The 27,147-nt window shown below is 38.1% G+C and overlaps 1 protein-coding gene, 1 long non-coding RNA gene and 1 pseudogene across 6 annotated transcripts in view; 2 read left to right on the top strand and 1 right to left on the bottom strand.

Moving 5' to 3' along the window:
- PLCB1 (phospholipase C beta 1) overlaps positions 1–27,147 on the top strand; it is a 679,075-nt gene that overhangs the window by 219,532 nt on the left and 432,396 nt on the right. For all 4 annotated transcript variants that reach the window (XM_082744416.1, XM_082744417.1, XM_082744418.1 and 1 more), the window contains exon 3: positions 1,914–1,982. In XM_082744416.1, coding sequence (XP_082600542.1) covers positions 1,914–1,982 — 69 coding nt within the window. The remainder of the gene's footprint in view (positions 1–1,913; positions 1,983–27,147) is intronic.
- Positions 7,968–10,584, top strand: LOC309872097. Its single transcript, XR_014315662.1, has 3 exons — positions 7,968–8,562; positions 8,654–9,113; positions 9,175–10,584. It is a non-coding gene; the product is annotated as an uncharacterized lncRNA (long non-coding RNA).
- On the bottom strand, positions 23,099–25,730 carry LOC309871123 (HMG box-containing protein 1 pseudogene; annotated as a pseudogene). The gene has a single exon. The product of its transcript is annotated as an HMG box-containing protein 1 pseudogene (transcript).

Here is a 27,147-nt window from a genome sequence, read left to right as displayed (position 1 = left end):
GAGGTGACCTTCAGGATTGTGGCTGGTATGGCCTTAGGGGAACTATGGAACAAGTTATTCTGTCCTGCAAGATCTTTGCTGTATGGCTACCTGTCACACCTCAGAGTCTGGGAGGGTTTCCAGAGTCACCCATGGCAAGAAATCAGGTAAGGTTTCCACTAAAATGGGGGAAAAGGAGACTTAGATGGCTGTGGCTAGCAAAAGAATAGAAGGCACTGATTCTTGACCTGCCTTTGCAGGATCCAGGTGTTCTCTTGGACCTGCTGTGTGGTTTTGCATCCCAGTGGACAGAGGCCACCTCCTCCATGACTGTTAAACTGTAATCATGAGATCGACCTTAGGTGCAAGAAAAGAATCAGACAATTTTGCACTGAATATTTCAAATTGGTGGCAGCTGTTTGAAAGAATTGTTTGGGAACCCCATCTACAAGTACTTGGGGACATTAAGACTTAAAAGAAATTACCTCCACTCCTGTTCAGAGAGTCTGAGTCGCTGAATGATGATGCATGCTTCCTACAGGGAGGAAGGGATTGGATGTCTGCATCCAGCTGTCTCATTGTCCGCATGGGTGGGACGGATGGCTGGCGTCACCTTAAGATGATTGTTCATTGCCGTACAGTTCCATCTAGCTGGTGTAGTGTCTTCCGAATCACGCAGTGATGTGGGTGTCACAAATCTCATGGCTCGGTGTCTAAGATGGACTCTCAAGGTGTCCATCCTTTTGCCTGTAACCCTTTCTGGCATCATCTCCCTTGACTTTTCTTCATATGTTCTGTGCATTGAATGTTACCCATGAGAATCCCCTCCCGTAGTGCCATTACATCATCCCTGAGCTGTTCCTTCTTCCTGGATGCCCCTCTATCCCTTTCCTCCTTCTTATAATGTTCTCCATCTCTAAGCATCTAAAGGCTGTGAATACCTCAATGTTCTGCCCAAAACTCTGGTCCTTTTTTCATCTGGTTACTTGCCATTGTTATGCCTTCCAGCTCTTCTTCTCCATGGTCAATATCATTCCATGGACTTTTCTCTGCGACCCTGGGGGAACAAATTTCTTTTCTCTGTTGACCCCCATAGCAGTTAACTTTACAGTTGCCATGAGGGGCGCCTGGGTGGCTCAGCCGTTAAGTGTCTGCCTTCACCTCAGGTCCTGATCCCAGTGTCCTGGGATCGAGCTCCCTGCTTGGCAGGAAGCCTCCTTCTCCCTTTTCCACTGCCTCTGCTGTGTTCCCTCTCTTGCTGTCTCTTCCTCTGTCAAATAAATAAAAACAAAATAAAATAAATAAAGTTGTCATGAACACACTGTCCCATGTCTTATGCATATACATTTCTTTACTCCCCTGTTTGATGGCAAGTCCATCCAGAGGAGCTATCATATATATGTATCTTGTATCCTAGAGTAACTTGCATTTCATAGGTGTTCAGTAATATATAATGAATAAATGAAAAGATTAGGATGTATGGTGTGCCAATGGCTGGGGAGGGGGCAGGTAGGTGAGGCAGATTTATCTCTTTCCCTTGGGTAGAGAGTGAGTTGATGGAAGCCTCTCCTTCCGCCTGTCATCCCCAATACCCCATGCCACTCACATATCCTCATACCAGGACTGACTCTCAGGATTATTTTTCAACTGTGGCACAGGAAGTCCTAGTTCATCATGACTTAGGAATAGCTCATAGTATAGACTGGGGCCCCCCTAACCATGCCCATTATACTTTAAAATGTCTTAGAACATACAGTAAACTGAACAGTTAGCAGTTAGCTATCTTGTTTCCATTCCGATTCTTTTGGTAAACAATGTGAGCGGGAAAAATACCCTAACTGCAGAGAAATCTTCAGGCAGGTCTCAAGATACCATTATTTTTTTGAAAAGAGATCTGTGTGGATGCTTAACAGTTTCACATTTTTGCCTTCCAGGAGACGGAGCTGTTAGATCTCAGCCTTGTCAAGGATGCCAGATGTGGGAAGCATGCCAAAGCTCCCAAGGTAGGAAGCGGAGTGTTGTGCACGCTCCAGATGCTCTTTTGATTATTTACTGTGTCATGGCATCAATTAATTGCCCCAACTAGAAGTTTCTCTGTTGTCAACGTTGTAAAACACAATAAAACAGCCACTCCTTCCAGAAGCCTCTATGCCCTGAACATTCCCACTTTCGTTAAAAGAAGGTACCAGGGAGCAAATATATAGGCAGTTGGACATAGGGGTTTGCCGTCTGTGCTCTAATTTTAGTTTTGTTTGAAAAATATATCACGATGCCAGAGTTGCTGGGTAATTCCCAATTGTTAAAATGTGCTTGAAGTTGCTCGAAAACTTCCCTGAGCTTCTTACGCATACTTGAACTAAATTTTAGACATGAGTAAGATCACATACTTCCAATATTTTGCAACAGCCATCACTATGTTCATGAAGCCAAAGGCTGTTTAATATTAATTAATTAATATTAAATAATATAATATATAATGTAATATATATTAGCCTCTGTTATTGGTGTTATCACTGTTGTTTTTGTATTTATTATTATTAAAAATTTCAATCAGATTTGCAGGAAGTCAGTTTTTAGTTCACTTAATGTGGAGTAGTTTATGTTGTAAAGAGAGCTGGGGGAGGGCCTTGGCGGAAAGGTGCTCGAATCCTTCGATAAATATCACTAGCAAAGATCTGCAGAACTTTGGGATCAGATCAGTTGTGTGCCCCATCCATTTGTTTTTGCTTGAAAAACTTACTACAGACATATTCAAAGCAGGCTTGCAGTTTATTTATTTTTGGAAGATTCTTTAAGAATGTTGAATGAAGAACATACATACATTGTTTTTAACTTAGATTCTCTGGTGGAGTCTAGTAACGGAGTGTGTTGACTTGCCATTAAAGTGGGAAACTGCTCTTTATTGAATTTAAATCTTAGTACTCTAAATACTTCCTTTCTAGCAAAGATAATATTGTCAAATAGGGACGTACAGGTGCCATTCAGGAACTCCTGCCTCTTATCATAATTGATATAAAACTAGCGATTTTCTATGTGAGTATCTGCCTGCAACTTTTGTTTTATTCTTTAAAAGTCAAAATACTTTTCCTTGACATCAAAAATGATATGTTGCTGTGGAGAGGCAGAGAGTTAAAAAAAAAAAAAATCACCTGGAGTGACTGTTCTTCAGAAACGTAACCGTGCAATAGTTGCTGGCAAATTTTGCTATGGAAAAACACCTAAATCCTGCTTACTGCTGTAGAAGTTAAGCTCATCTATAGGAAAATGTGGAAAATGAAAAAAAAAGAAAAAAAAATCGGAATTACCTTCACAAAGGTTTTTGTAAGTGTTTTCATGTGCAAGCAAACAGCTTGTTATTTGCTTTCACCTCTTAGTAATATAATAGTATTACAGTTCTTTGGTCTTTTAATTTTTTGCAAGCTTGTCATTATTAATGCTTCGTTGGTGATTCAGAATTGTTCAGTTTTTAGTGTAGGAAGGAAATTCTTTCTTCTTTCCCCAAAAGTGTTCCAGCCAAGTTTCATGGAAGCTTGTTAGTTCCAGGAACTTTACTGATAACATAGTTATAATGTTTGCCTTTTAATGCAAGTGTATTGGCCTAACTTGAAATTTCATGATCAGGATTAGCTAAAGACAGCTGCCTACGCTCTAATCAGACCCCCTTTGTCTGCAGGAATCAGAAGGCCCAGTCCGCTGTGGGGTTTCCCTCTCTCATTGCAGCACTCAGCCTGCTTATCAGTTCGATGTTTCCTTTATGGATGCGGTTGAATACATGTCTATTGAATGACGCTAAATGAACAGAACTAGGGTCTGTTCTGTGCTCAGCTGATAAGCCACCATTAGATCCTAAAATACTTCTCTTAAGGATGGACGTGGACACTCAGAATATTCTGGCTTTCATTTCTTTTTTTTTTTTTTTTCTCACTGAAGATTGCATTCTCTGAGGATTATCCATGTTCTTGCCTTTTTTTGCCTTCCGCTCCTTGCTGCTATTCAAGAACATTGGGCGACTTTAATATTTTAAAACTGGGTTCTGTTGTTTCGTACCTGTGTGAGCTTCCTGAAACTGAGGCGTCCCCCTGGGCCACATGGTGATCATAATAGTGACAACAATATCAATGATAGTAATAATGATGATGATGATGATGAAGAATGAGCAATTCAGATCATTACCAGAAGGACTGAATGAAAATTTATTAGCATATCTTTAGCAGAGGAGTTCTCAAATTTGACTGCTTGTGGAATCACATGGAGAGCTTTAAAAAACAGTGATGCCTGTTTCCTAACCCTAGAGATTCTGGTGTAAGTGTAGTGTGGATTTTTGAAAAGGGCTTTTGAAAAGGAGATTTGCGGCAAAATTTGAGCTCCCCTGCCTTAACTTATCACTGCTATTTAATAAGCACTTGCTAAATATTAGCTACTGTTATTGGTGTTATCACTGTTATGTTTGTATTTATTATTATTAAAACTTTCAATCAGATTTGCAGGAAGTCAGTTTTCATTTCGCTTAATGTGGAGAAGTTTATGTTGTAAAGAGAGCTGGGGGAGGGGCTTGGCCAAAATGGTCTCTGTGGGTTGATCCGCAGGAGAGAAGGGGATATTGCTATCAGTTTAAAAGTCATTCAGTTGCAAAAGAACACCCCAGCACCAACTGGATAAATACAAAAATTATTAAAAATGATCTGAATGCATTGAAAATTCCAGTGGAAGTGCGGATTCAGGCGATGTCTCAGGCAGCTGAGCAAAAGCTGTCACCAGGGAATAGGTATTTCTTTCTCTTGCCAGTCTGGGTTCCAAGGTGCTGAAAGCGATTCCTCTTTCGTCCTCATCCTCTTCCGTCCTCAGTATCCCCTTGGTGGCCCTTGTCTGCTTGCCATCATTGGAAGCTCCAGGCTTCCCCGAATAACAGCAGTTCAATAGGGGAATCAGAAGAGAGACCAGCTTCCAGAATACAACCACCTTGTAAAAGGAGGCCAATGGCTCAGGTGGTGGTGGGGGTGGGTGGGGAGTTGGGGGATAAATAAGAGGAGACCATTGTGTTTGCTAGAAGAAAAGCAGCAGGACTGACAGCATAAGATTTAAAAGTGTCAAGGTAACCAGTAGGGAGTGAGAGAAGCATGGGTAGACAATGTAACATGGAGACAGATTGAGTGGAAGACATTCTGGGGGCTTTATAGACCATAAAGGAAGGAAGAACATGTGCGGAGCAGATATTATTTATCGAAATACTCAGGCACCCCGTGAATATTATTACTATTATTTTTGTTTTTCACAGTATCTTATTACATAAAAATTCATGATCTAGCTGAAGATGAACTGTTTTCTCTGCCTGCTGTGATTGGAAATAACAGTTATAAGAAATGGAAAAGCTTCTATGTGTTGCCCCGTTAATGAATTTTAAATGTCGACTCCCAACACAGTATATGTAATTCCAGATTGGCTTTTCCATAATGCAGCCTTTGTTCTAGTTATCAGCTTCAAAATTTCTCACTGAGGAGAAATGGAAAGATTTTTATCCACATGTAGAAAGGTAAAAGAGGAAAAAAAAAAAAAGAAACCTTATCCTTTGAAATCTAAAAGGTGTTTGTGTTTCCTTCTTTGCTCTCTCTCTGCCTCCCGCTGAGCCTTATAAAGTGCATCTCGAGGTCAAGTGCTATGGGATGTGCACCTTGCACGTGCTAGGGACACATATTTTCTGGATCTTCATTTCAACATGAGCTTTACTTTTAAAAAGAGGCTTTATCACTGTGGTTTCTGATCTGTTAGTGGTGGTTCCTCTCACAGCAGATCAATTTCGTGGCTTATGTACAACATTAATAAAATGAAATAGATTGGACTAGAATGAAAAAAAAAATCAGCATCTTGCACAGAGGACATTGTTTGGTGAAACATCTTTTGTGCCTGTGAATGTCTGTTCTGGATCACAACCCGAAGTGTTTTGTTTGTTTGTTTGTTTGTTTTTTTACTATGGGCCACATTAGAAAGGCTGCAAATAATACTGATGAAAATATAGTTTCTTTGGGATATATAGTTTATCTTTGGGATTCTTAGGGTGTATTCCATCTATAAGTGTACTGAAAAGTAGATCAAGTTGTGGGTTTGGATGTCAGCTCTGCCAGTAACACCCTTCTGTGGGTGCCTCTACTTACTCATCTATGGAATGGGGTGGGGAGGACCCGTAGGATTTTAGTTGTGTAAGTTGGGTTAACCCTTGATTCCAACTTTTAAAATGCGAAGCTGGGGCACCAGCTTCTGGATCAGTTGGTTAAGCATCTGACTCTGGGTTTCCACACAGGTCATGCATGATCTTGGACTCCTGCCCTGTGTTGGGTTGTGTGTTCTGCAGGGCATTTCCTGGTCCTGGAGAATCTCTGCTTCTGCCCCTCCACCAACGTATGCTCTCTTTATCAAGTAAATAAATAAATATATTTAAAAAAAAGGGGGGGGGGAGTTAATTCAGCCAAGGCACGCCATCTTACAGATTATAAAATTAATGTTGAAAAGTTTTCATGACCTAAATAAAACTTCTTTCCTTGGTTGTTGAAAATCAGGTGACCTTAGTGAAAAGTCAGGTCACATTCTAACCAAGGTAAGGGGCAATGCAAACAAAAATAGAAGAAGGGAAGAAAGATTTATGTGGAATTTTGCACTGGGCTTCTTGAAACCAATTGTAAGAATGCTTTGGACTCTATAGAGGCCCTGTGATTACAGAGGCTGTCGCAGGTTTCCAACATGAAAACGGTTGCTGACGTTCCCGTTATTACATATTGAAAAATATTTCTGTAGTCTTACTTTCAAACTATGTGTCATCCAAAGAAAACTGTTTCACGGACTTGGCTGACAATTAACCATTTCATTCTATTGATAAAGGGCAGCCTATTTCAGATGTGTGATGTTAAGTGGAATATAGGTTCCTTGTATATACCTGGATTACGGTAATTCTGTGTTATGGTTAGTATCACTGGAATCATGTAAGATAGATTAAAGTAAAATGAAATTTTTAAAAAAATTGACCAGCTTTTGTTTTCCTAAGCCCTAAATAAAAATGATGGCTTTTAACATCATTAAATGTGGATTTGTAAAGCAGTGTACACCACAATGCCTAGCCCTATGTGCAGACGCCAGCATTTCAGTGGTGGGAGAAACAGGTAACAAATAAATCTCACTGGGGACACCCAAAGCAAGACAGAGACCATGACTGGTGGAGACCACTGACCACAAGTGGTGGAGTACTTGCTGCTTTCCAGAGACATAATGGAGTAAGTTCTCTTGACATGATGAAGTGATATGAACAGAGACATTAATTAAGAAAAGGAGCAGCATTCCACGCAGAAGCCAGAGCAAGAGCAAAGGCTCTGAAGTGGGAACATGGGGGTGCCTGGGTGGCTCGGTGGGTTAAGGCTTCTGCCTTCAGCTCAAGTCATGATCCCAGGGTCCTAGGACTGAGCCCCACATCAGGCTCTCTGCTCAGTGGGGAGCCTGCTTCCCTTCCTCTCTCTCTGCCTGCCTCTCTGTCTACTTGTGATCTCTGTCTGTCAAATAAATAAATAAAAATCTTAAAAAAAATATTGAAGTGGGAACATGCTTGGTATATTTGAGGAATATCGAGGAAACCAGTTGTTTACAGTAGAGTACAAGACAGAAAGGATGATAATGTCTGAGAAGTGGCCAGGGGCCGTATTCTGGCCTTGTAAACCATGCTAATGACCTTGCTTTTTTTCTTCTGTAAGACTGAAGAAGGGATCTAAAAGTTCTTAGTAGAGTAGTGGTAAGATCTGAGTTTTTTTTTTTTTTTAAAGATTTTATTTATTTGATAATAGCGATCACAAGTAGGCAGAGAGGCAGGCAGAGAGAGAGGGAGAGGGGAGCAGGCTCCTTGCTGAGCAGAGAGCCCGAGTCGGGGCTCGATCCCAGGACCCTGAGATCATGACCTGAACTTAAGGCAGAGGCTTAACCCACTGAGCCACCCAGGTGCCCCTGATTTTGCTTTTAAAAACATCACTGAGGGATGCCTAGGTGGCTCAGTGGGTTAAAGCCTCTGCCTTGGGCTCAGGTCATGATCCTAGGGTCCCCCTGGGATGGAGCCCTGCATCGGGCTCTGTGCGAAGCAGGGAGCCTGCTTCCCTTCCTCTCTCTCTGCCTACCCCTCTGCCTACTTGTGATCTCTGTCTGTCAAATAAGTAAATAAAGGGGCACCTGGGTGGCTCAGTGGGTTAAGCCGCTGCCTTCGGCTCAGGTCCTGATCTCAGGGTCCTGGGATCAAGTCCCGCATCCTGCTCTCTGCTCAGCAAGGAGCCTGCTTCCTCCTCTCCTCTCTCTTCCTGCCTCTCTGCCTACTTGTGTTCTCTCTCTTTCAAATAAATAAATAAAAAATCTTAAAAAAAATAAGTAAATAAAATCTTTAAAAAAATAAAAACAAAAACAAAAACATCACTGGCCACTCACTGTCTGGAGCGTGGTCTATAGGAAAGAAAGGAAGAAAAAGAAATGAAGAAGGGACACCAACCAAATGACTATTACAAATATTTGGAGCAGTGTTGATAATGACTTTGCCTGAGAGTTGTAGAGCTATTGGGAAAAAATGTCAGCATTCAAGTTGGAAGGTGGAAGGTGGCACCACAGGGTTTGTTAATGGACTGGATGTGAGGTATGAAAGAAGGATTCAGGAATAAAGCTTAGAGTTTTGGTCTGGGAAAGTGGAAGACTTGAGGTGCCATGGCCTAAGTTGGGAAGGAAGAAGCACATTTAATCAGAAAAACTCAGAGTTTGGTTTTTTTGGATATTTAAGGTTTAAAGGATCTCTTAGACTTCTGTCTGATGATCGCATATTTGGATATACTGGTGTTCAGAGGCAAGGTTGGCCACGGAGTTGTTAAGTGAATATTTAAATCCCAAAGCTAAGTGAGGTCTCTTAAGGGATGTAGGTATAGAAGAAAAAGGACTGATCCCTAAGCCTGGGGCCTCCAGCATTTAAACTTCGAAAGATGAAAAAGGGCCAGGAAGGAGAAGGAGAATGGTATATACCCAAGATAATTGAAAGTAGGGGCGTCACACAGTTATTTGTACACCAGTGTTCACAGTGGCATTATTCACAACAGCCAAAAGGTGGAGACAACTCATATGTCCATTGCTGGGTGAATGGATATACAAAATATCATACACACACACAATGGATAATTATTCAACCATAAAAAGGAATGAAATTCTAACTTCTGCCATAGGCTCTAACATGGATAAGCTTTGAAGACTATACATGAAATAGGCCAGACACAAAAAGACACATATTGTAGGATTCCACCTGTACGAGGTAACTAGAGTAGGCAAATCCGTAGAACCAGAAAGTAGAATGGCAGTTTCCAGGGAGTCCGAAGAGAGGAGAAGAAGAGAATGGGAAGTTATCATTTAATGGGTACAGAGTTTTTCAGTTTAAGAAAATTAAAAAGTTCTGCAGTTGAATGGTGCTTGATGGCGCGTAACACAGTAATGAATATTGCCTAAGTTCAGTAACCTATACACTTGAAAATCATTAAGTTGGTAAATTTGGTGTCATGCCTATCTTACCACAATTAAAAAAAAAAAAAAAAAGGAAAAGACAGAAGGAATAACAAGTGAGGAGGAAGAAGAATCAGTAGAGAGTATTTTCTGGATATCTAAAAAAGTATTTCAAGAAGGAAAGCGTAGTCATCTAGGTAAAATGATGGGATTTCCTTCTAGTTTTTTCCCCTCACCTCTTTGTACACTTTCAATTTTATTGAAGATACCATTTTATATATGCTTTGATTTCCCCCCCTATATTCGTAGCATTTCCTGCTAATATCTAACATCGGCTATTTATTTAAGGGTTGTCAGATCCCAAATAGCTCATCATAGGAGCTGGATGCCAATGTATAAATCTCATAATGAGCTGTTATTTGGATGTTCTACAACAGTGGTTTCAATGAATCATCCATGAGGCCGGGAGTTGAAATGACTGCTTTATTTATTGTCCCCCTTTGCTGATTATAAGCTATTTCCCTAACTTTGTACAGATTCCACCATTGTGTGAAGCCACAGTCATGAAAATGTGATGCAGACATTTGAAGTTGAGGGAAGAAGAAAACCCTTTACCCAGCAAAATAAAGGATCCTCTCCCTCTCTCTTAGTCGCCGAGGAGCTCTACCTTTAGCCAGTGTTCTTGGTTCCACCTATTTCTTAATTTACCTGACATGTGTCAAGAGTTTTTGTTTGTTTGTTGACATCCTATTTCCATAAAAGTATTTATTTACATCTTTACTAAATGGAGAAAAATAGAGCTTAAAATTTCACAGAATTATCTCTGTGTAATGGTTTTGACAGCTAGTCACATTTATCTCCAGATGTAAATTATATGGCATGGTTCCTTTCTTATGTTCATTAAATTCCATAGATGTCAGTGGTTTGGTTTCCTTGGAAACAAAAACCTTTATATAACTAGTTGGAGATTTGGTAGCAGAAATATCAGGATGCGGTGGGGAGTAAGGAAACATCGCGATGCTGAGTATCTCCCTCAGTAGGTAACTGTTTGCATTTAAAACTCTTCTATCTTTCCATCTGCCCCTCATCCTCATGGCCATTCAATAGTGCCCAAGGGAAGATTTTAAAAGTGACCATTTAAGTATAGAATATCTTCTAATGGTTAAAAGCTTTTTACTTTTTTTTTTTCAAGTAATCACAGAGAGGCTAAGTCTTTTTTGGGATGTTGGTGTAAATTCCCACATTTGAGAAGAGTATGTCTCTTAGGAAGAATTGAATTTGAGCATTTGAGCAGTGCCGACATAACTCAGTGTATATGTATATCCATCTGTGAAGTACAGCTAACAGAACATGTGTGTGGCTGAATAAAGCTTTTATATTTTTTTTATGATGGCAAGTGTCTGTCTTAGTACTCTACTGCCAAAGAGTTCAAAAGGTCCCCAAAAGGTTCTGGAGAGGGAATGGGGGACCACAGTTCTGCCCAGAGGTAATAGCAGGCCAAGGGCATGGCAGCCGTGGGCATTCTCACTTGGCCCAGAGTGGACCCCTTGTTGAAGACAAGATTAGTAACATGAGTTATCTAAACCGCTAGTCTTTTCAGAACCATTTTGCCATTGCTCCTATCTGATATAATTTGAATCTAAATCTAAACCCAATTTTTTCTACATGTAATGGTATAGAGTTACATGTCAAAAGCCTTTCTCAATTTTAGTTTTTATACATGCAATGATACGCCATCTTGTGGATATATCTGATATTTATTTCATGAATTAATTCTGCATCATGAACCACCCTCCAAAGGGTTTTTAATCTTGGGTTCTAATGTAGAGATCTGAGAAGTACTTGGGGAGCTTTTAAGATCTTGATGTGCAGGCCACACCCAGATTAATTAAATTAAAATGTCTGGTGTGGGACTCGAGCACCAATGTTTTCTTTAGAGTTCCCCAGAGATTCCTGTGTTCAGCGGTTTTGAGAACCGTTACTCCTAGGAAAAAGCACGAGTTTAAATGAATAGTTTCTTTTTTTAAAAGTAGGGATTTGGGGGCACCTGGGTGGCTCGGTTGGTTAAAGCCTCTGCCTTCAGCTCAGGTCATGATCCCAGGGTCCTGACCAGCCCCACATCGGGCTCTCTGCTCAGCGGGGAGACTGTTTCCCTTCCTCTCTCTCTACCTGCCTCTCTGCCTACTTGTGATCTCTATCTGTCAAATAAATAAATAAATAATCTTTTAAAAAAAATTGGGATTTTGTGCAGTAAGGTATTGAGAATGTTCCTACAATACTTGCTTGTCAAAAAGACTGGTTTTTGGTATAGTTTCCCTTGAACTTGATTTGGTTTCTTAAGATAAAATGCATTGTGGTATTTGTATTAATCTCCTCCCACTGCCATAACAAAGTATCACAGACTAGGTCGCTTAAAATAACAGAAATTTATTTCCTCCCAGTTCTGGAGGCTAGAATGGATCAAGGTAACAGCAAGGTTATTTTCTTCTGCGATCTGCCATCTTGGCTTCTGGATAGCAGTCTTCGTTCTTTGTCCTCACATACTGTCCATACTGATCAATGTCCTAATTTCCTCTTGCTGTAAGGATACCGGTGGTATTGGATTAGGGCCCCTCCTCGCAGCTTCATTTTAACTTAATTACCTCTTTAAAGACCTTAACCCCCAAATACAGTCACATTCTGAAGTCCTGGAGATTAGAACTTCAACATAGGAATTTTGTGGAAACACAGTTCAGTTTATGATACTATTTCCTTATTACATTATAAAACCAAGTTTATGATTTCCTTCTTTATAGGGAGTGGTGCTGTAGGATTACTTCAAAAGCAATCTAATATAAATAGATTTTTTTTATAATCATAATATTGTCAAAGTAGATAAAATGGGTAGTGAAAGTCATATCAGAAATAGGCTTTATGGCTTGTGAAAAGTGCCTTTATTTCAGAATATGTTGCTTTGTCTTATTACCAACACATTTGTGCTCGTTTTTTCATACACCAGAGCACCCAACAGGTGTCCTTATGCATTGTAAATGCTTAATAAAGTGTAGTCATTAAGTGCACAAGCCCTGAGGTCAGATGGCCTGGACTCAAAGCAAATAACTAGCTGTAACTCAGCAAGTTCTTCTGCATCTCTGAGACTTCGTTTCTCCACCTGAATTTATGGAAGTAATCTCCATGTTTAGCTTATCTGGTGGCTGCAAGGACTTAGTGATAAAATGCACGTAAAACACTTAATACAACTTTCACATCTGTTGCATACGTCACATACATTTTAACCATCACCAGGAATGAATTTTAGTAAATAAATAAAATGTATCACTGATGCTCACGTGATACCTGGTGGTAGCTAAAGCAAGATAGTGTTACCTATTTACAGTGAAATTCCATACTCTACTAGAGATTGCTTCAGAGTGAGAGATTTATACTTTATAGTTCTGTTATTTATACCCACCCATGAAAATCCATTTTTTATATATTAACTATATAAAAATGAAGTTGAAGCATATTTATCTTTGCAGCCAAACACCTGCCCACAGAGAGCTATCAGCAATCCATTGCACTGACTTACTGTTCTTTTTTTAAAAATATCTGAATTTGCAAACAATTAAATAGATTTTCCCAACCATCAGAATAATTTTAGAGCAATTTTCTTTCAGTTAAGGACATGTTGACATTTTTCTCTGCCTTATGAAGCCATCGCAGCAAAAACTGAAATGGTATTTTGAAATGGAAGAACAAGGATTGAGGTCAAAGGGATCCAGATTCAAACCCCAGTTCAAGTATTAACTGAGAGATCCTGGGAAGGTTTCTTAGTTTCTCTGTGCAGTTGTAATTCCTCTGGATAGAGTTGTCTCATGAGCTGGATTATGGTTTGTAACTAGACCCAAATCTTAGTGTTGGACACTTTGGGAGCTCACTCATGGGTGCTTAACTATCTGCCTTTGGTTCACTATTCAATTTTTTCTTAGTGCTCTGCCAGTCTGATAGATAATTAAGGATTTATATAACTTAAATTGTTTTCTTTTTGAGATCAGGCTCTAAAGTAAGTTGGCACACAATTTGACAACTGATCCAACAGTGGAAAAAACTAGAATGCAATTTGAAACACGATGTAAGAGGAGAAAAGTTCTGGGAAAGGGAAGTTAATATTTATGGAGTTATTGACACAATTAAGAAACATACATACTTGAAATGGCTTTCCCAGCCATAAAGTGTGATACCGTGATACTAATTTGTGAGACAGCTCAGTAGAGTGGAAGGAGCTTAAGGGTATGTGTTAATTTTTTCTGCGAATTTTGTTTTTGTCATCTTCGAATTGGAAATGGCTGAAAATCCTTACATTTATTCCATTTACCATAAAAACGTGAAATCCTACGTGGCAGACTTTGGATGTGATACCTGACACAAACTAAGTATGTTCAGGAATGAAAGAATGTGAACACAACATTCGTAGCAGTCTAAAAGTGTGAAATTTCAAGTACCTGTAGAAATAGTGTTGATCTTACCTAAAAAGTAGCAATAAAAGTCAAAATAATGTAGTAAAATATTTGCTACTTTACCCATCTTTGTTTTTTTTTTTTTTTTAAGATTTTATTTATTTATCTGACAGAGAGAGATTACAAGTAGACAGAGAGGCAGGCAGAGAGAGAGAGAGAGAGGCAAGCAGGCTCCCTGCTGAGCAGAGAGCCTGATGCGGAACTCGATCCCAGGACGCTGAGATCATGACCTGAGCCGAAGGCAGCGGCTTAACCCACTGAGCCACCCAGGCGCCCCTACCCATCTTTGTTAATGACAGAAATGAAATTTTCCACGACTGCTGAAATGAATATTTGAGGCAATGGAGTAACCAAATTAAGCAGAATATTTGTTAGTCTTTAGCTGAGAAACAGGATCATGGGTTCTAATAAATCAGAATTCACCTTTCAGTTTCACTCACCAAGACATATTCTCCGTACCTTTTGGTACTTCATCATCCAGATGTTTCTTGACATTTTCATTTGTTTCCAGGAATTACTGACTTTGGGTTAGGACCTAATGGCACTGGAAGAATTTGTTGATCACTGTTAACCATAAGTGGGGGTAACCCTGTGAAGAGTCACTTTATTCTCTCTCAGGGACAGAGAATACTTTTTTTTTTTTTTTTTTTAAACAGTAACTCAGCATTTCTCCAAGTGAATTCCTTGGAATATTAATAGGTGTTATGAGATAAAAGTGTTGTCCATTCAAATATGTTTGGAAGATGCCAGTTTTTTTTTTCTTTTTGTTTGTTTGTTTATTATAGAACGTCTCAAAAACTGATGTGCTGGTCATGGATTAGGGCCATTTTCCATTCTTTTTTTTTCCTTGACAGTGGGCGCTTTGACAAGCATCTCACAGGGTTAATGTCCTGCTGACTCTTTGGTAAATGTTTCCATAGTCGGTTCTCATGAAGTCTATCACACTCCATACTGGGACTGGAACACAAGCTTAAAAGTGATGCTTATTCCCACAATAGTGCAGATACCTTATTAAAGTTGTTCAAAGATCAAGTTCTTGGATGAGCTAAACCAGAAAGGTCTTTCTTTCCATAAAGATTCCTTGATAATATATGGCTAAATTTTATCTTGTGCTCCATTGTGAATTGTTACTAATTTTAAACTATATTATTGTTAATCTTTGTCTTTTCTTCCTAATTTATACCTTGACTTTGACAGAAAGCCATCTGCATTGCCAATATATCATTCAAAACACAAGAATTTAATTTGCTTCAACAGTAGCTGAAAATAGTTTGGTATTCAGACTGGCTCAGTTCCTGGTGCACTGCTAAGGTCGAATTCCAGGTCCACGGATAATTCTTTCAGGAGACCCATTTCCTATGGCTTTGCCTGTTTGCACTTGCATAACATTGATGCCACTTGGCTCTCTTGGAAGAATCCTGAGTTGAGATTTAGCTCGAGTTGAGGTTAAATTAAAGGTGGCTGGAAGTTACTTGGAGAGCAATAATTTTCAAATGCCATAGCGTCTCCCTTGTTCTCTGTAGAGCAGTGTTCCCATGAGTTGACTTACTACCTTGGAAGTGAAGTCTTTAGCTCTGTCCCCTCACATGGCAGGGACAGCAGTGGTTAAGAGGTTCTACCAAAGTTATCTGTGTTGCCACAGTCAATCATTTCACTTCTTCATATCTTGTTTGCCTCATTCATAAAATGAAGTTCAGAATACTATTTCTTAGGGTTTTTGTGATAATAAAAGGCCATAATATGTTTCATAGTCTTGGCTCTGTGCATGGTAGCTCTCGTTATTTCTGAAACTAGAAGTCATGAATTCATACCTTTAATAGACTTGCAGTTGGGGGTCATTATTTGACAAATTAGACACATTGCAGCATCAGCCATAGTCATCATTTTTTCTCTTATGTAGGCATCTCACTCTCTGGCTCAGTTTTGACTTTCAGTGAGATCTTGCACATCATTTTTTTAAAAAAGAGCTTTGCTCATCATTCACATTTCAAAAATACCAAGATAATGTTTAAATTTTACATTAAGCTTTTCCTTACTAGGATTTGTAATATCAGCTTAAAAATTACTTGCCAAACATAATTTTTCTTTTTACAAATGTTAATTAAAAATTAAATTTAACTCTCTTTACTTGAAGTTAAATATATAAGTCATTTGGTAGCTGTATATGAATTACATTCACTTTCATTCTTATGGTACCTGAGTGTGAATTTAATAAGAGTTAAAAAAGAAGTTTTATGTGTTGCTACACATGCAGATGATCTGGGAAATTAACTATTGACTCGATTACTTTTGCCATAGGTAAATCTTTACTGTTGAAAATAGAGGTTAGTGAGAGAGATTTGTTTTCTTTTGGGGGGACTCTGTAATAGTCGATTCCAATCATGCAATTTTGTTTGAAGATTAAAGATTACTAAAAGGCATTATCTACATATTTTTACTTGTATAAGGAAATACCAGATGAAAATCTAAATAAAATTAATTTAAGATCTTATATTAGTTCTGTCCCACTCATACGGCGAGGAATGCAGAATAGCTGAATAATGCAAATGAAATTTTATGTTCACACAGTTTTAAAGTCAATGTTTCAAATATATTAGTGCATAATATTAAAAGAGAATCGATCTTAGAATGTCTAAAATAAAAATAGATATTTTATATGAAGTAGTGGTTGATAAAACCTTTGGAAATAATATCGAATCAATTGTATAAATAACACCAACTGGACTCAATGTTTAATTTTATGGCTAGCTGCTCAAAATTTCATGGTTCCAGTTGATAAATCATAAGTCAAATAATTTACTTGAAGGATACTGTGGAGCATTTGAAATACTGTAAAAGTGTGACTAGAGCCCTCATGTTGTCCAAAAACTATTGTTCTAGTGTGTAAATTACAAAAAAAGTCATCATAGATCGATTCTCTGCTCCATCAGTATTTTCCCCCTGATACTTCACAGGGTTATATTTTTCACATTCTTTAAGTAAATTCTTAGAAATATTCCAAGTAACTAGAAATTCACCAAGCTTCTTTTAATCATGTCCTTAAATGTTCTGCTTTCAATTTACCAATATTCATGCTTAATTCACGATGAATTGAGAAACCATGAAGTTTGTAAAAGAAAATTAATATATGGAGCTGAATCGTGCCTTGTCTTTGTGAGCTGAACTAGTTTCTCTGGCAACAAGATGTCAGACAATAAATCATGTATCTAAAACCATCCAGTTGCAGAGGTAGAAGGAAACAAGTTCAGGAGTATCATCTGACTACCTTGATGGCATTTTTGCCACAATTAAGGTGTAGTATTGTTCGTTCAAGGGCAGAAATCTGGACTTGGTGAAGCCAATCCCATTCAAAATATTTATTTTCCTGACAAAACATATTGCTTTAATAGCATTAGTTGGTATTAGGTGCATGTGGCAAAAATTTCACACACTATTATTTCTAACACTACATTGGAACACTAGAATTATGCATCTTTGGCTCGAAATAAATCCTTTTGACTGTGTGACTGAGAAGAAGAAACCAATTATGTGGGGGGGCCAGTCTTGAATTATTGCCTTAATAAAGACTAGGTCACCAAAAATGGGAACTTGCACAAGGAACCATTTAAGAACAAGGTGGAGAGAGTGATGGAAGTTATTCTGTCATTAATGTTGGCAATATCTGAAGCTACTACAAAAACCGTTCTTGAAAAAATTGGAGACGAAATAAATCGCCTTAGAGCTTGAATAACTGCAAATATATGAAAGAGAATCCCAGCCATGTGTTTATCTTCCAAAAGATCAGTGTTCATCTGTGTATTTGCATACTTGACATATTAAAGTTCACATATCTGAAGCACAGCCCGGGATGTTAAATATTTTTCATATTTATCAGTTTTTGGCAGAGTAATAATTCATTGATTTGAAATTATATTAACTACTTACCATCTATTTACTGTAGAATAGCGACACAATTCCCCTTTTATGTTTGTTGTTGTAAGGAACCCTGAAGCAAGTATCTGTCTTCATTTACCGTTTTCCTTCTTTGTGGTTATTTCCTTCAATTATAGTCCTAGTAGTGGGATTACTTCGATTTAATCTATTGTTCTAGGGTTCTTCCTCATTTTCTCTGATTCCATGTGGGTATTTCTTTTTACTCATAGTGGCAATTCTGTTTCCTTACTTCATTAATATATGTACAAAATAATTCTAAAATAAAAATACTAGTGTTACTAATAACAAATCCAGTAGTGAAGGCTCAAACTTTCTTAGGAGTTCTCTTTATTTCTTAGAACATCATTCAGAATATAGTTTCTAATATATCAAAATCAATTACTTCCTATAGAACTATACTAATTTGCTATACAATTGGATTCTTTTATTTATAGCTATCTTCAGTTTTAGAGATAACTGTTTTTCATCCTTTTGATTAAATGTCCTTTTTTTTTTTTTTAAGAGATTTTACTTATTTATTTGAGAGCGAGAGACAGAGAGAGCAAAACAGATAGCAAGAGTGAGGGCAAGCAGGGAGGAGAGGGAGAAATAGGCTCCCTGCTGGACAGGGAGCCCAACAGAGGCTCTATCTCAGGACCCCAAGATCATGACCTGAGCTGAAGGCATAACCAACTGAGCCACCCAGGTGCCCCTTAAATTTACACATTTGAGAATGTAAAATATTCATGTAATTCAAAATCTTAGATTATATGTGGAAGAATACTCAGAGAAGGCTCATTCCCTTCCATATCCCTATCACCCATTCCTACCCATCTTCTAGTTATTTCCTTTCTGTGTTTTTGTTTGCAAAAATAGTGACGCACGCACGCACACACACACACACAGCTATCCAGTCCCCTCATCTCATCTGTTCCCAGTGATCTGACATACCACTTTCTCAAAATATATGTATCAAACAGTCCTATCTTTCTTACACAAATGTAGCATTCTATCTCTATACTCTAACAGCTTGCCTTTTCTCTTAGTATAACCTCAAAACCACCCCATATTGGTTCTGAAGATCTTTATCGTTCTTCTATACAGCGGCCCATTATTCCCCGGCATGGGGTGCTGTACTGTGTTCATTTGGTCTCTTAGGCACTTTGCTGTGTTGTATGAGGCTGAATTTAAAAAACAGACAAAGCTTTATGCATGCCTGACCTACGGTACTGAGGTCCAGTTTTAGGGTACACTCTGAGGATTGTTTATTTTCCTATTTTCTCTTTCCTAGGTGATTTACTCTCTTTTGTTTTGTTGTCATCATCATGTTCTATTCCCCCTGCAATATACGAGATGATATTGGCCCCCACCCCCTCAGCCTTACCACATAGTGGATTGTCAAGTTTCTTTTTTATTTTTGTTAATTTGGTAAGAAATACTATGGATATCGTTTTAACATGAGTTTCTCTTACTATGCATGAAATTAAGCATCCTTTCATAGTTTAAGAAAGTATATACATATATATGCAATGGTTTTTTCCTACAACTTTCTGCTCTTGTATTTTGCATCTTTTTCTATCTATATTTGGTCTTTTTCGCCCTTAACTTTTTTAGAGCTTTTTAAGAGAATTAGTTCCTTATTTGTCATTGAAATGCAAAAAATGTTTTCCTAGGTTTTTGTTGTTGTTGTTTTTGTTTTGTTTTCATTTTTTGTTTTTTTGCCTTTTGAATTTCCTTAATGCTCTTTGCCAAGGAAGCTTTGTTTGTATTTTTATGTAGTCAACATATTAATATTTTTTATTGCTTTTGGATTTTGAGTCACAGAAAGTCTTTCTTCCATATCTAGTTTATCAAGAAATTCACCCACAGTTTTCCTCAAGTATGGTTTTATGATCATGTGGGATTTTTTAATGTTGTGAGATATGGATCCCATTTTATCTTTTTCTGACTTGATAGCCTTTTGTTACAACACTATTTTTTTTAATTTTTTTATTTTTTATAAACATATGTTTTTATCCCCAGGGGTACAGGTCTGTGAATCACCAGGTTTGCACACTTCACAGCACTCACCATAGCACATACCCTCCCCAATGTCCATAACCCCACCCCCTTCTCCCAACCCCCCTCCCCTCAGCAACCCTCAGTTTATTTTGTGAGATTAAGAGTCACTTATGGTTTGTCTCCCTCCCAATCCCATCTTGTTTCATTTATTCTTCTCCTACCCCCTTAACCCCCCATGTTGTACCTATTTTTTTTTGAAGTCTGTCTTTTTATCCTATTCTGATATCTAGGTGTTCCTATATCATTTATTTAAAAACCAAATTGCACCTGTTTTCAACATGTTATCCAGTTGTGCCAACACCATTTATTTTAAAAATCTGTTTATTGCACAATTTATTGGAAAGTCCAGCTTTTGTCCTAGTAATTTAAGATACCACCTTTTTCATATACAACCTTTCCCTATGTACCTAGGTATATTTCTGGACTATTTATTCTATTTCATTGTTCAGTCTCACTATTAACATCTATTAGAATGCTTTAAATTCTAGTTCTATTAGGAAAAATGCATTTCTATTCCAGAATAACAAACAAAAAACCCAAGAAGTTATAATTTTTATTAACCCATTATATATACCAAAGTTTGATCTCAATACTATTCTTTCCTTTCCTCTTAACAGCCCTCGCCCAGGGAAAAATTTATTTTTTCCTAAGGCAATTTTTATTATGTATATATATAAAATAATATATATATATATATATATATATATATATATATAATATAAAAACATGTATCTATAGCTACCTATATAGCCACCGTATGCCATTTGCTGATTTTACAAAAGTGTATTTTTTTAAATTTCCTTTTAAAAAATTCTAGAAAATAGTAAGTAGTAAATCCTAGAAAATAATAAACAGAATCATTATCAGTTAAGCAACTGACATTATCTTATAAATTTAATCACAAGGCTCAGGAAATAAAAATAAGAGAAGAGCACTGCGGTTACTCTATCTTATAAATTTGGTTCTTAGAAATCTGTGCCATTGAGTTGTTCATTCTGTAATTTCTGAGCATACTTCATATAAAAATAACTCCGGTGCATTATTCATATTAACAGGCCCTTTAAATAGCCATAAAACACGTGGGAGCAGATTAGTGCTGCATTTGCCCTGTGCTTTTAAGTCTACCAGTTTTATGGGATAGAAATCTTACATAATGTCAGAAGTTTTCTTACCTCCTCAGCTGCTTGAGGCGCAGGGAAACACCTTAGCTGCATTATGTGGGTGAAAAGTGTCACATTTTCTGATTGGATTTTTATCTAAGAGAGGTGAGAGCTGTCAGTTTCACTTCCTAACTGTTGGAATGATGTTCCAAGTTGAGTAAGTTTTTCTTTTAAATGAATGTCAGGAGAAGCAACTGTCTGTGACTTGTCTATACTCCTCTTTGAGACAGAAATTTTCTTGACAGTGATTACTGGGAACATGATCATTTTTGCCATTTTATGACCTTTGGGATGTGAAAATTCAAATGATATTAGCTATTGGGGTAGCAGTGGAATTGTGCTAGTTTAATGTATTTAAATTATTTTTATTTAAAAAAAAGGAATTCATACATCTAATAAAAAATAAATTCTGGTGGTGTTAAAGGTATCATTAAAAAGTGTATCCTCTCAGGCCCATTTTTCTTGGTTTCTTTCTCAGAGGCAGCAATTCATAGTCCTATTCTTATTCCTATTTGCATTCCTTTTTCATTTTCCATAAAGCCTATGCATATACCAGCCCATTAAAAACTTTTTTTGATTCATACTATCAAATACCATTTAATCAACAATATGCCTCTAACTGTACTGTATTAGTACACATGGGTCCACTTCATTCTCTTTTTATAGACTGTAGACTATTTGATTTTATAGATGCACCAACATTTATTTATTGAGCTGCCTCTTAACAGATAACTTTATTATTTCCCATTTTGCTGCTCCAAACAATGCTTCAATATATACTTACTAAATACATCTTTGGGCATAAGATGGCTATATTTGAATTTCCTATGACTGACATTTCTGCATCCAAATGTATGTGCATTTTAAATTATGGGATATATTACCAAATTGCTCTACAAAGAGGTGGTATCAAGTTACACTTCCAGCGTTAGCGTTCAGAATCACCTGTTTGTTCCACTGTCGCCAACATCATGTTTCATTAACCATCTTTTGAGTGTTGGAAATCTGATATAAATATAAAATATAAATAATTATAAATATAAAATAATTTAAATTACTCTTTAAATTTATATTTCTTCAGTTATGAGTGGAGAGGAGCCTTTCCTCCTGAGCTAATAATAATAATAATAATAAAATAATAAAGATAATTTTGTGATTTCTTCCAGTGGTTTTATGTTTTAATTGTTATGATCATGTCTTTGAACCATCTGGACCTTATTTTACGACAGTAACAAAGGGATCTTTATTTGTCAGGACAGGCTAAGGTAGTCCATGGTGACCAAAAACCCCTTCAATGTCAGTGGAATAATACATTAAAATACATTCAAACAGCCTGCTGAAGGTTTGAAAAAAGTTCCAAGCTACCCTCAGCAAAATAGTCTGTTTCTAACATGGGCTATGTATGACATCCTAATGAGAGACCTTTGCATTTCCTGTGGTGGGAGAAGAGAGCAACAATTGGACAGCTAGCAGGAATTTTTCAACGCATCAGCCCAGAAAAAATACATATTTCTTCTGGTTCCATTTCATTGGCCAGATCTATCACATCACCCAGTCTAATTGTAAGGGAGTCAGGAAATACCTAGGGAAGAAAGGGAGAACCAAAGATTAGTGTGCTGGTAATGTTTACTACAGTATTAGCTTTATTTGATTCTAGATGGTGGCCTAGGTGCCAACATTAATTATGGTATAATCCATCTTTTTCCTCACTGATTTGAAATTTTATCTTGATTACATGTGGAAAGTTCTTTTGTATTTCTGTTCTCATTGATTTTTCTATATATTTTAGACTAGTTGTAATAGCTTTATAGTATATATTATATTTATATGTATTTATAATATATATTATTATTTGGTAGAGATAATCGTCATTAATTTTTCCTTCCATTTATTTGTATTTTCATATGATTTGAGAGACAATTTTTATTATTCTATAATATACATATATTATTTTTCTAAAAATTCTGTTGATTTTTTTATTGGTCTTACTCTCTATGGTTTTTTTTTTTTTTTTCTATTTTATTTGAAATAATATACAAGAATATAGTGTGCAAAATTTAGGGGCAACATCATGAAGAAGTATAATGAACTGAAATCAATTTTACAGCTGTGATTCCTAATCAGAAACACCACTTGGTAAGTAACATGAAAAGCCATGATTGTAGCTCAGAGCAAAAGCGTGTGCGCTCTCACCTCAGACAGCTGGCGGGAAAGTAAAGTGCACGTGTCGCACTGCAGTAAGTGCAAAGTCTGCCCCCACCATACACATAGGATGACAAATGAGATATTTAAGATATGTGGCTGAGGAGATACAGAACACAAAGTTAAACAATACAATGGTGTCAACTGTTAACAGCACCATGACAGTGACTATATCCCAATGCTATTAACTAGCTTGACCGGGCCCTGCGCGAGGCCTCCGCCCGAAGTCCTGGGGGGTGCTGCCGCCCGGCGTGCCCGGGAAGCCCTGTGGCAGGCGGTGTGCGTGCTGGGACGCCGACACCGCGCACCGGCCGCGTTCTGGGAGCCTCGCGGCCCCGGCCGGACGAGGAGCTCCCGGGTTTGGCACAGAGGCTGGGCCATGCGGTGGTTGCTCGAGGAAAGGCCAGCTCCCGGCTCTGTTGCCTACCACTATGTGTACATTACAGATTAATAAGCAGTAAGGAGCCAATGTATAAACAGCAGTTACATATTTTTAAATTCCCCCTTTGTACAATTTAAAATAAAACATGTATACACTCTCCTCTCTTTCTACTGTACTTTAGCACCACAGGATATCAATTTTCAAGCCTATATTACCTGATAGACATATATGAAGTTTGGAAGAAAAATAAGGCAATTTGGTTTACAATGTTGGTAGTTTTAGCTTACTTAATGCTCTAATGGAGAAAGCAAATCCTCACTCATATTATTAAATCATTTCAAGACTCAATGCTATCAGTATCTTATGGTGACACAAATTCAGGACAAATGGTGACACCTTGATCTTCTTAAGTCCCTCCGTCAACAGTATTTCTGCAACTACAGACTTAAGAACGTAAGCACATCCTGGCTTAATGCTGCTGCGAGCCTGAATTGGTTCTTTTCCTTTTCCAACAGTCAGGATTTAGGCGTTTTTGTTCTTCAGCCAAAGCCTTTGCTTCCAACGTATACATCCTTCTCTCTTCATTCTTCATTTTCTTCCACCTGTCGCCGAGGATCACGCTTATGGCTCTGTTATCTTTCCCTGGATACATCTGAGTATATTCAACTCTGTATTTTTTGGCAAAAAGCATGAAGGCATTCATTGGTCTTTTGCACTTGTTAGGAGAAGTGGCACTCACAGTCCCTGAGCTGTGGGTTTTGACAGCTTTAGCATACAAGGAATTGGAAGAGAGCTGTGATGATCCTGGTGAGCCACAGTTTTTACTGAGTCCAGATCTTGCAAAGTCTTGACCTCCAGGCCCTCCACAAGACAAAGATGCACGACGCTGACGAGCCATACTACTTAACACATAGACTGCGGAAGAATCCATAGGTGTGAAGTCATAGCTTTTAAATGTATCAAAAACACCTGAATCATCAAAATTAATGGCATCGGGGTGTCCAGGAGGTAGACATACATCACCAATATGAATTTCACAACATGGAATGCCATGCTGTACCACAGTCAAGCTTGGGTAAAACGATGACCAACCTTTATTTTTAACATAGAAAGGGTGGTCCAGCTTACACTCTACAGTAAGTAAGCCATCTTCCACTGTACCGGGATCAAAAGTCAACTTCAGTACAGACTCGCCAAATGATACACTTTCTTCATGTGATAACAACTTTAGACCATCAGAACCATAGCCCTTGTGAGTGCCCACTTGGAGATCCTCCTCATTATCACAGCCTTCGGATCTAGCAAAATCTTCAACATCCTGCCATTCCTTATTGCTTCCCTTATGAAAGCACAGTCGTGTGCCTTTCAGAAAACAGTGCCAAGCAGTTGAAGGCCAGGAATTGCACCAGCCCAAATCATCATCATCAGAGAGGGAGGACATGCAGAAAATGCCAGATTCTGACTCACTATTTGCCCTTTCGTGTCTGACTGGTGTTTCCTCCTTCCAGTGATGATGAGGGAAGGCTGGCTCGCTCTTAGAAGAGGACACGGGTGGAGGGCGTGCATAGGAATGTAAACTTTTGCTAGTAGCTATGATGTGTACAGGAGATGATCTGTTGTAGAACGAGCACTGCATAAGTGGGCTCTGAGGGCTGGTGGCGATATTTGCTAATTCAGTCAGCCAATCCACCTCATTTTCACCATAAGTATTTTCTGATATGTCTGAGGTATTTTGGTTCCAAGATGGTCTTGGATATTCTTGATGTGAAACATCTGAACTTAGCTGGTATATGGCAGATTGGGTAGGGTCACTCTGAACAGCCTGAAGTTCAGGGAGGTCATCAAGCTCCATGTGCTCGTCACAGGAGTTGTATCCAGGCGAGGAGGGCAAGTTTTCATTACACTGCAGCAACTCCAATGAGTCGTTCATGCCTGAAGCGCGCTTGTCCATCACCAGCAGGAGTTTCTGTACTGCATTAGGCATCTGATTTGTCTTCACTTCCCACACCATGTTATGGTGCTCCGACAAACCCGTCACCATTACCAAGTCTCTACTCTCTATGCTTTGATTATTATAGTGACAGTTTATATGTTTAGCATACAGGGTATTTCCATCTAAGGAGAGAGTACATCTTTATTTGTATCCTGGTTGTCTTTTACATCCCCCCTTACTGTTTTAAATTTTTCATCATATAGATCTCACACATTTAAAGTTAAGTTTTCGTGGATGTTCCATCACTGACACAGTTCTAAGTAAATATTTCATTTATAATTTTAAGTGCCTTGTATTTAATTAAGGAAAACTAATTTTTAATTTATTCTTATATATTCAAGAACTTCACTGAATCTTTTGGTAATATTTTCAAGTGGAGTGTCTTCATTCTAGCAAGCATACAACATACCTTGTGTAAGAAGTGAAATTTTGTCTTGTCTCTAAGTTTTACATCTGTTTTATCTTTTTTTTGAAGTTTATGTATTTTGGTGATCTGGTAACATTCTCATCCCTCATGGTTGGGCGAAACATTAATCAGTATTGTATATGTTGTCATTTTATTAGATTCTAAGCTGTTTGTGAATTGAAACTAATTAATTCCACAAAAATATTGAACATCTTACATAGGAAAATTCCTGTGTCTTTGTCCCAAATGATGTAAAAAGAAATAAAACAAATCCTTGCTTTCACAGTTCTTATACTTGAAATAGGAAAGCCACAGATAGTACACAAATGTCTGTAATTCACAGTCAAAGGTGGTAAATGATACAATTGGAATGCCAAGGAAATGCTTGGGAATAACAAGATTTTAGTTATTTTTTAGAAGTTTTTGTTTGTTTGTTTGTTTGTTTGTTTGAGAGAGAGAGAAAGTGAGACAGTGGTAAGGCGGGGAATGAGAGGAAGAAGCAGGCTCCCACTGAGCAGGGAGCCCCTACTTGGGACTCGATCCCAGGACCCAAGATCATGCATGACCTGAGCCAAAGGCAGATGTTTAGCCAACTGAGTCACCCAGACGCCCCAGGAAATAACAAGATTTTAATTTTGTTTAGTGGGCTGGGAGCTGGGGTGGCAGAAATGTCCAGGCTTCACGGCCAAGGTAACATGTAAATGGATTCTTGATAGATAATCAGAAATGAGACGGGAAGTACATTGCCCAGGTGACTGCTCCAGATGTCAGGAGCCAATCTAAGCTTCTTTTTGAAGCTTAACTTTATTTAGCTTGTACAATAATTATGCCTGTGGACATCCAGTAGTATTTGGCGACTGGGACTGGGACACTAGTAACTCACTTATACATGTCTTATTTTTATTTATTAATTATTTTAAAGATTGTATCTATTCATTTGAGAGTGAGAGAGAGAGAGAGAGAGAGAGCACAAGAGCAGCAGGAGGGAAAAGCAGGATCCGCACTGAGCAGGGAGCCAGCCTTGGCTGGTTCTCAGGATGCTCTGGTCGTGACCTGAGACAAAG

The sequence above is a fragment of the Mustela nivalis genome (assembly GCF_964662115.1).
Source record: "Mustela nivalis genome assembly, chromosome: 8".
Taxonomy (NCBI): domain Eukaryota; kingdom Metazoa; phylum Chordata; class Mammalia; order Carnivora; family Mustelidae; genus Mustela; species Mustela nivalis.
This window is presented reverse-complemented; position numbering and strand designations above follow the sequence as displayed.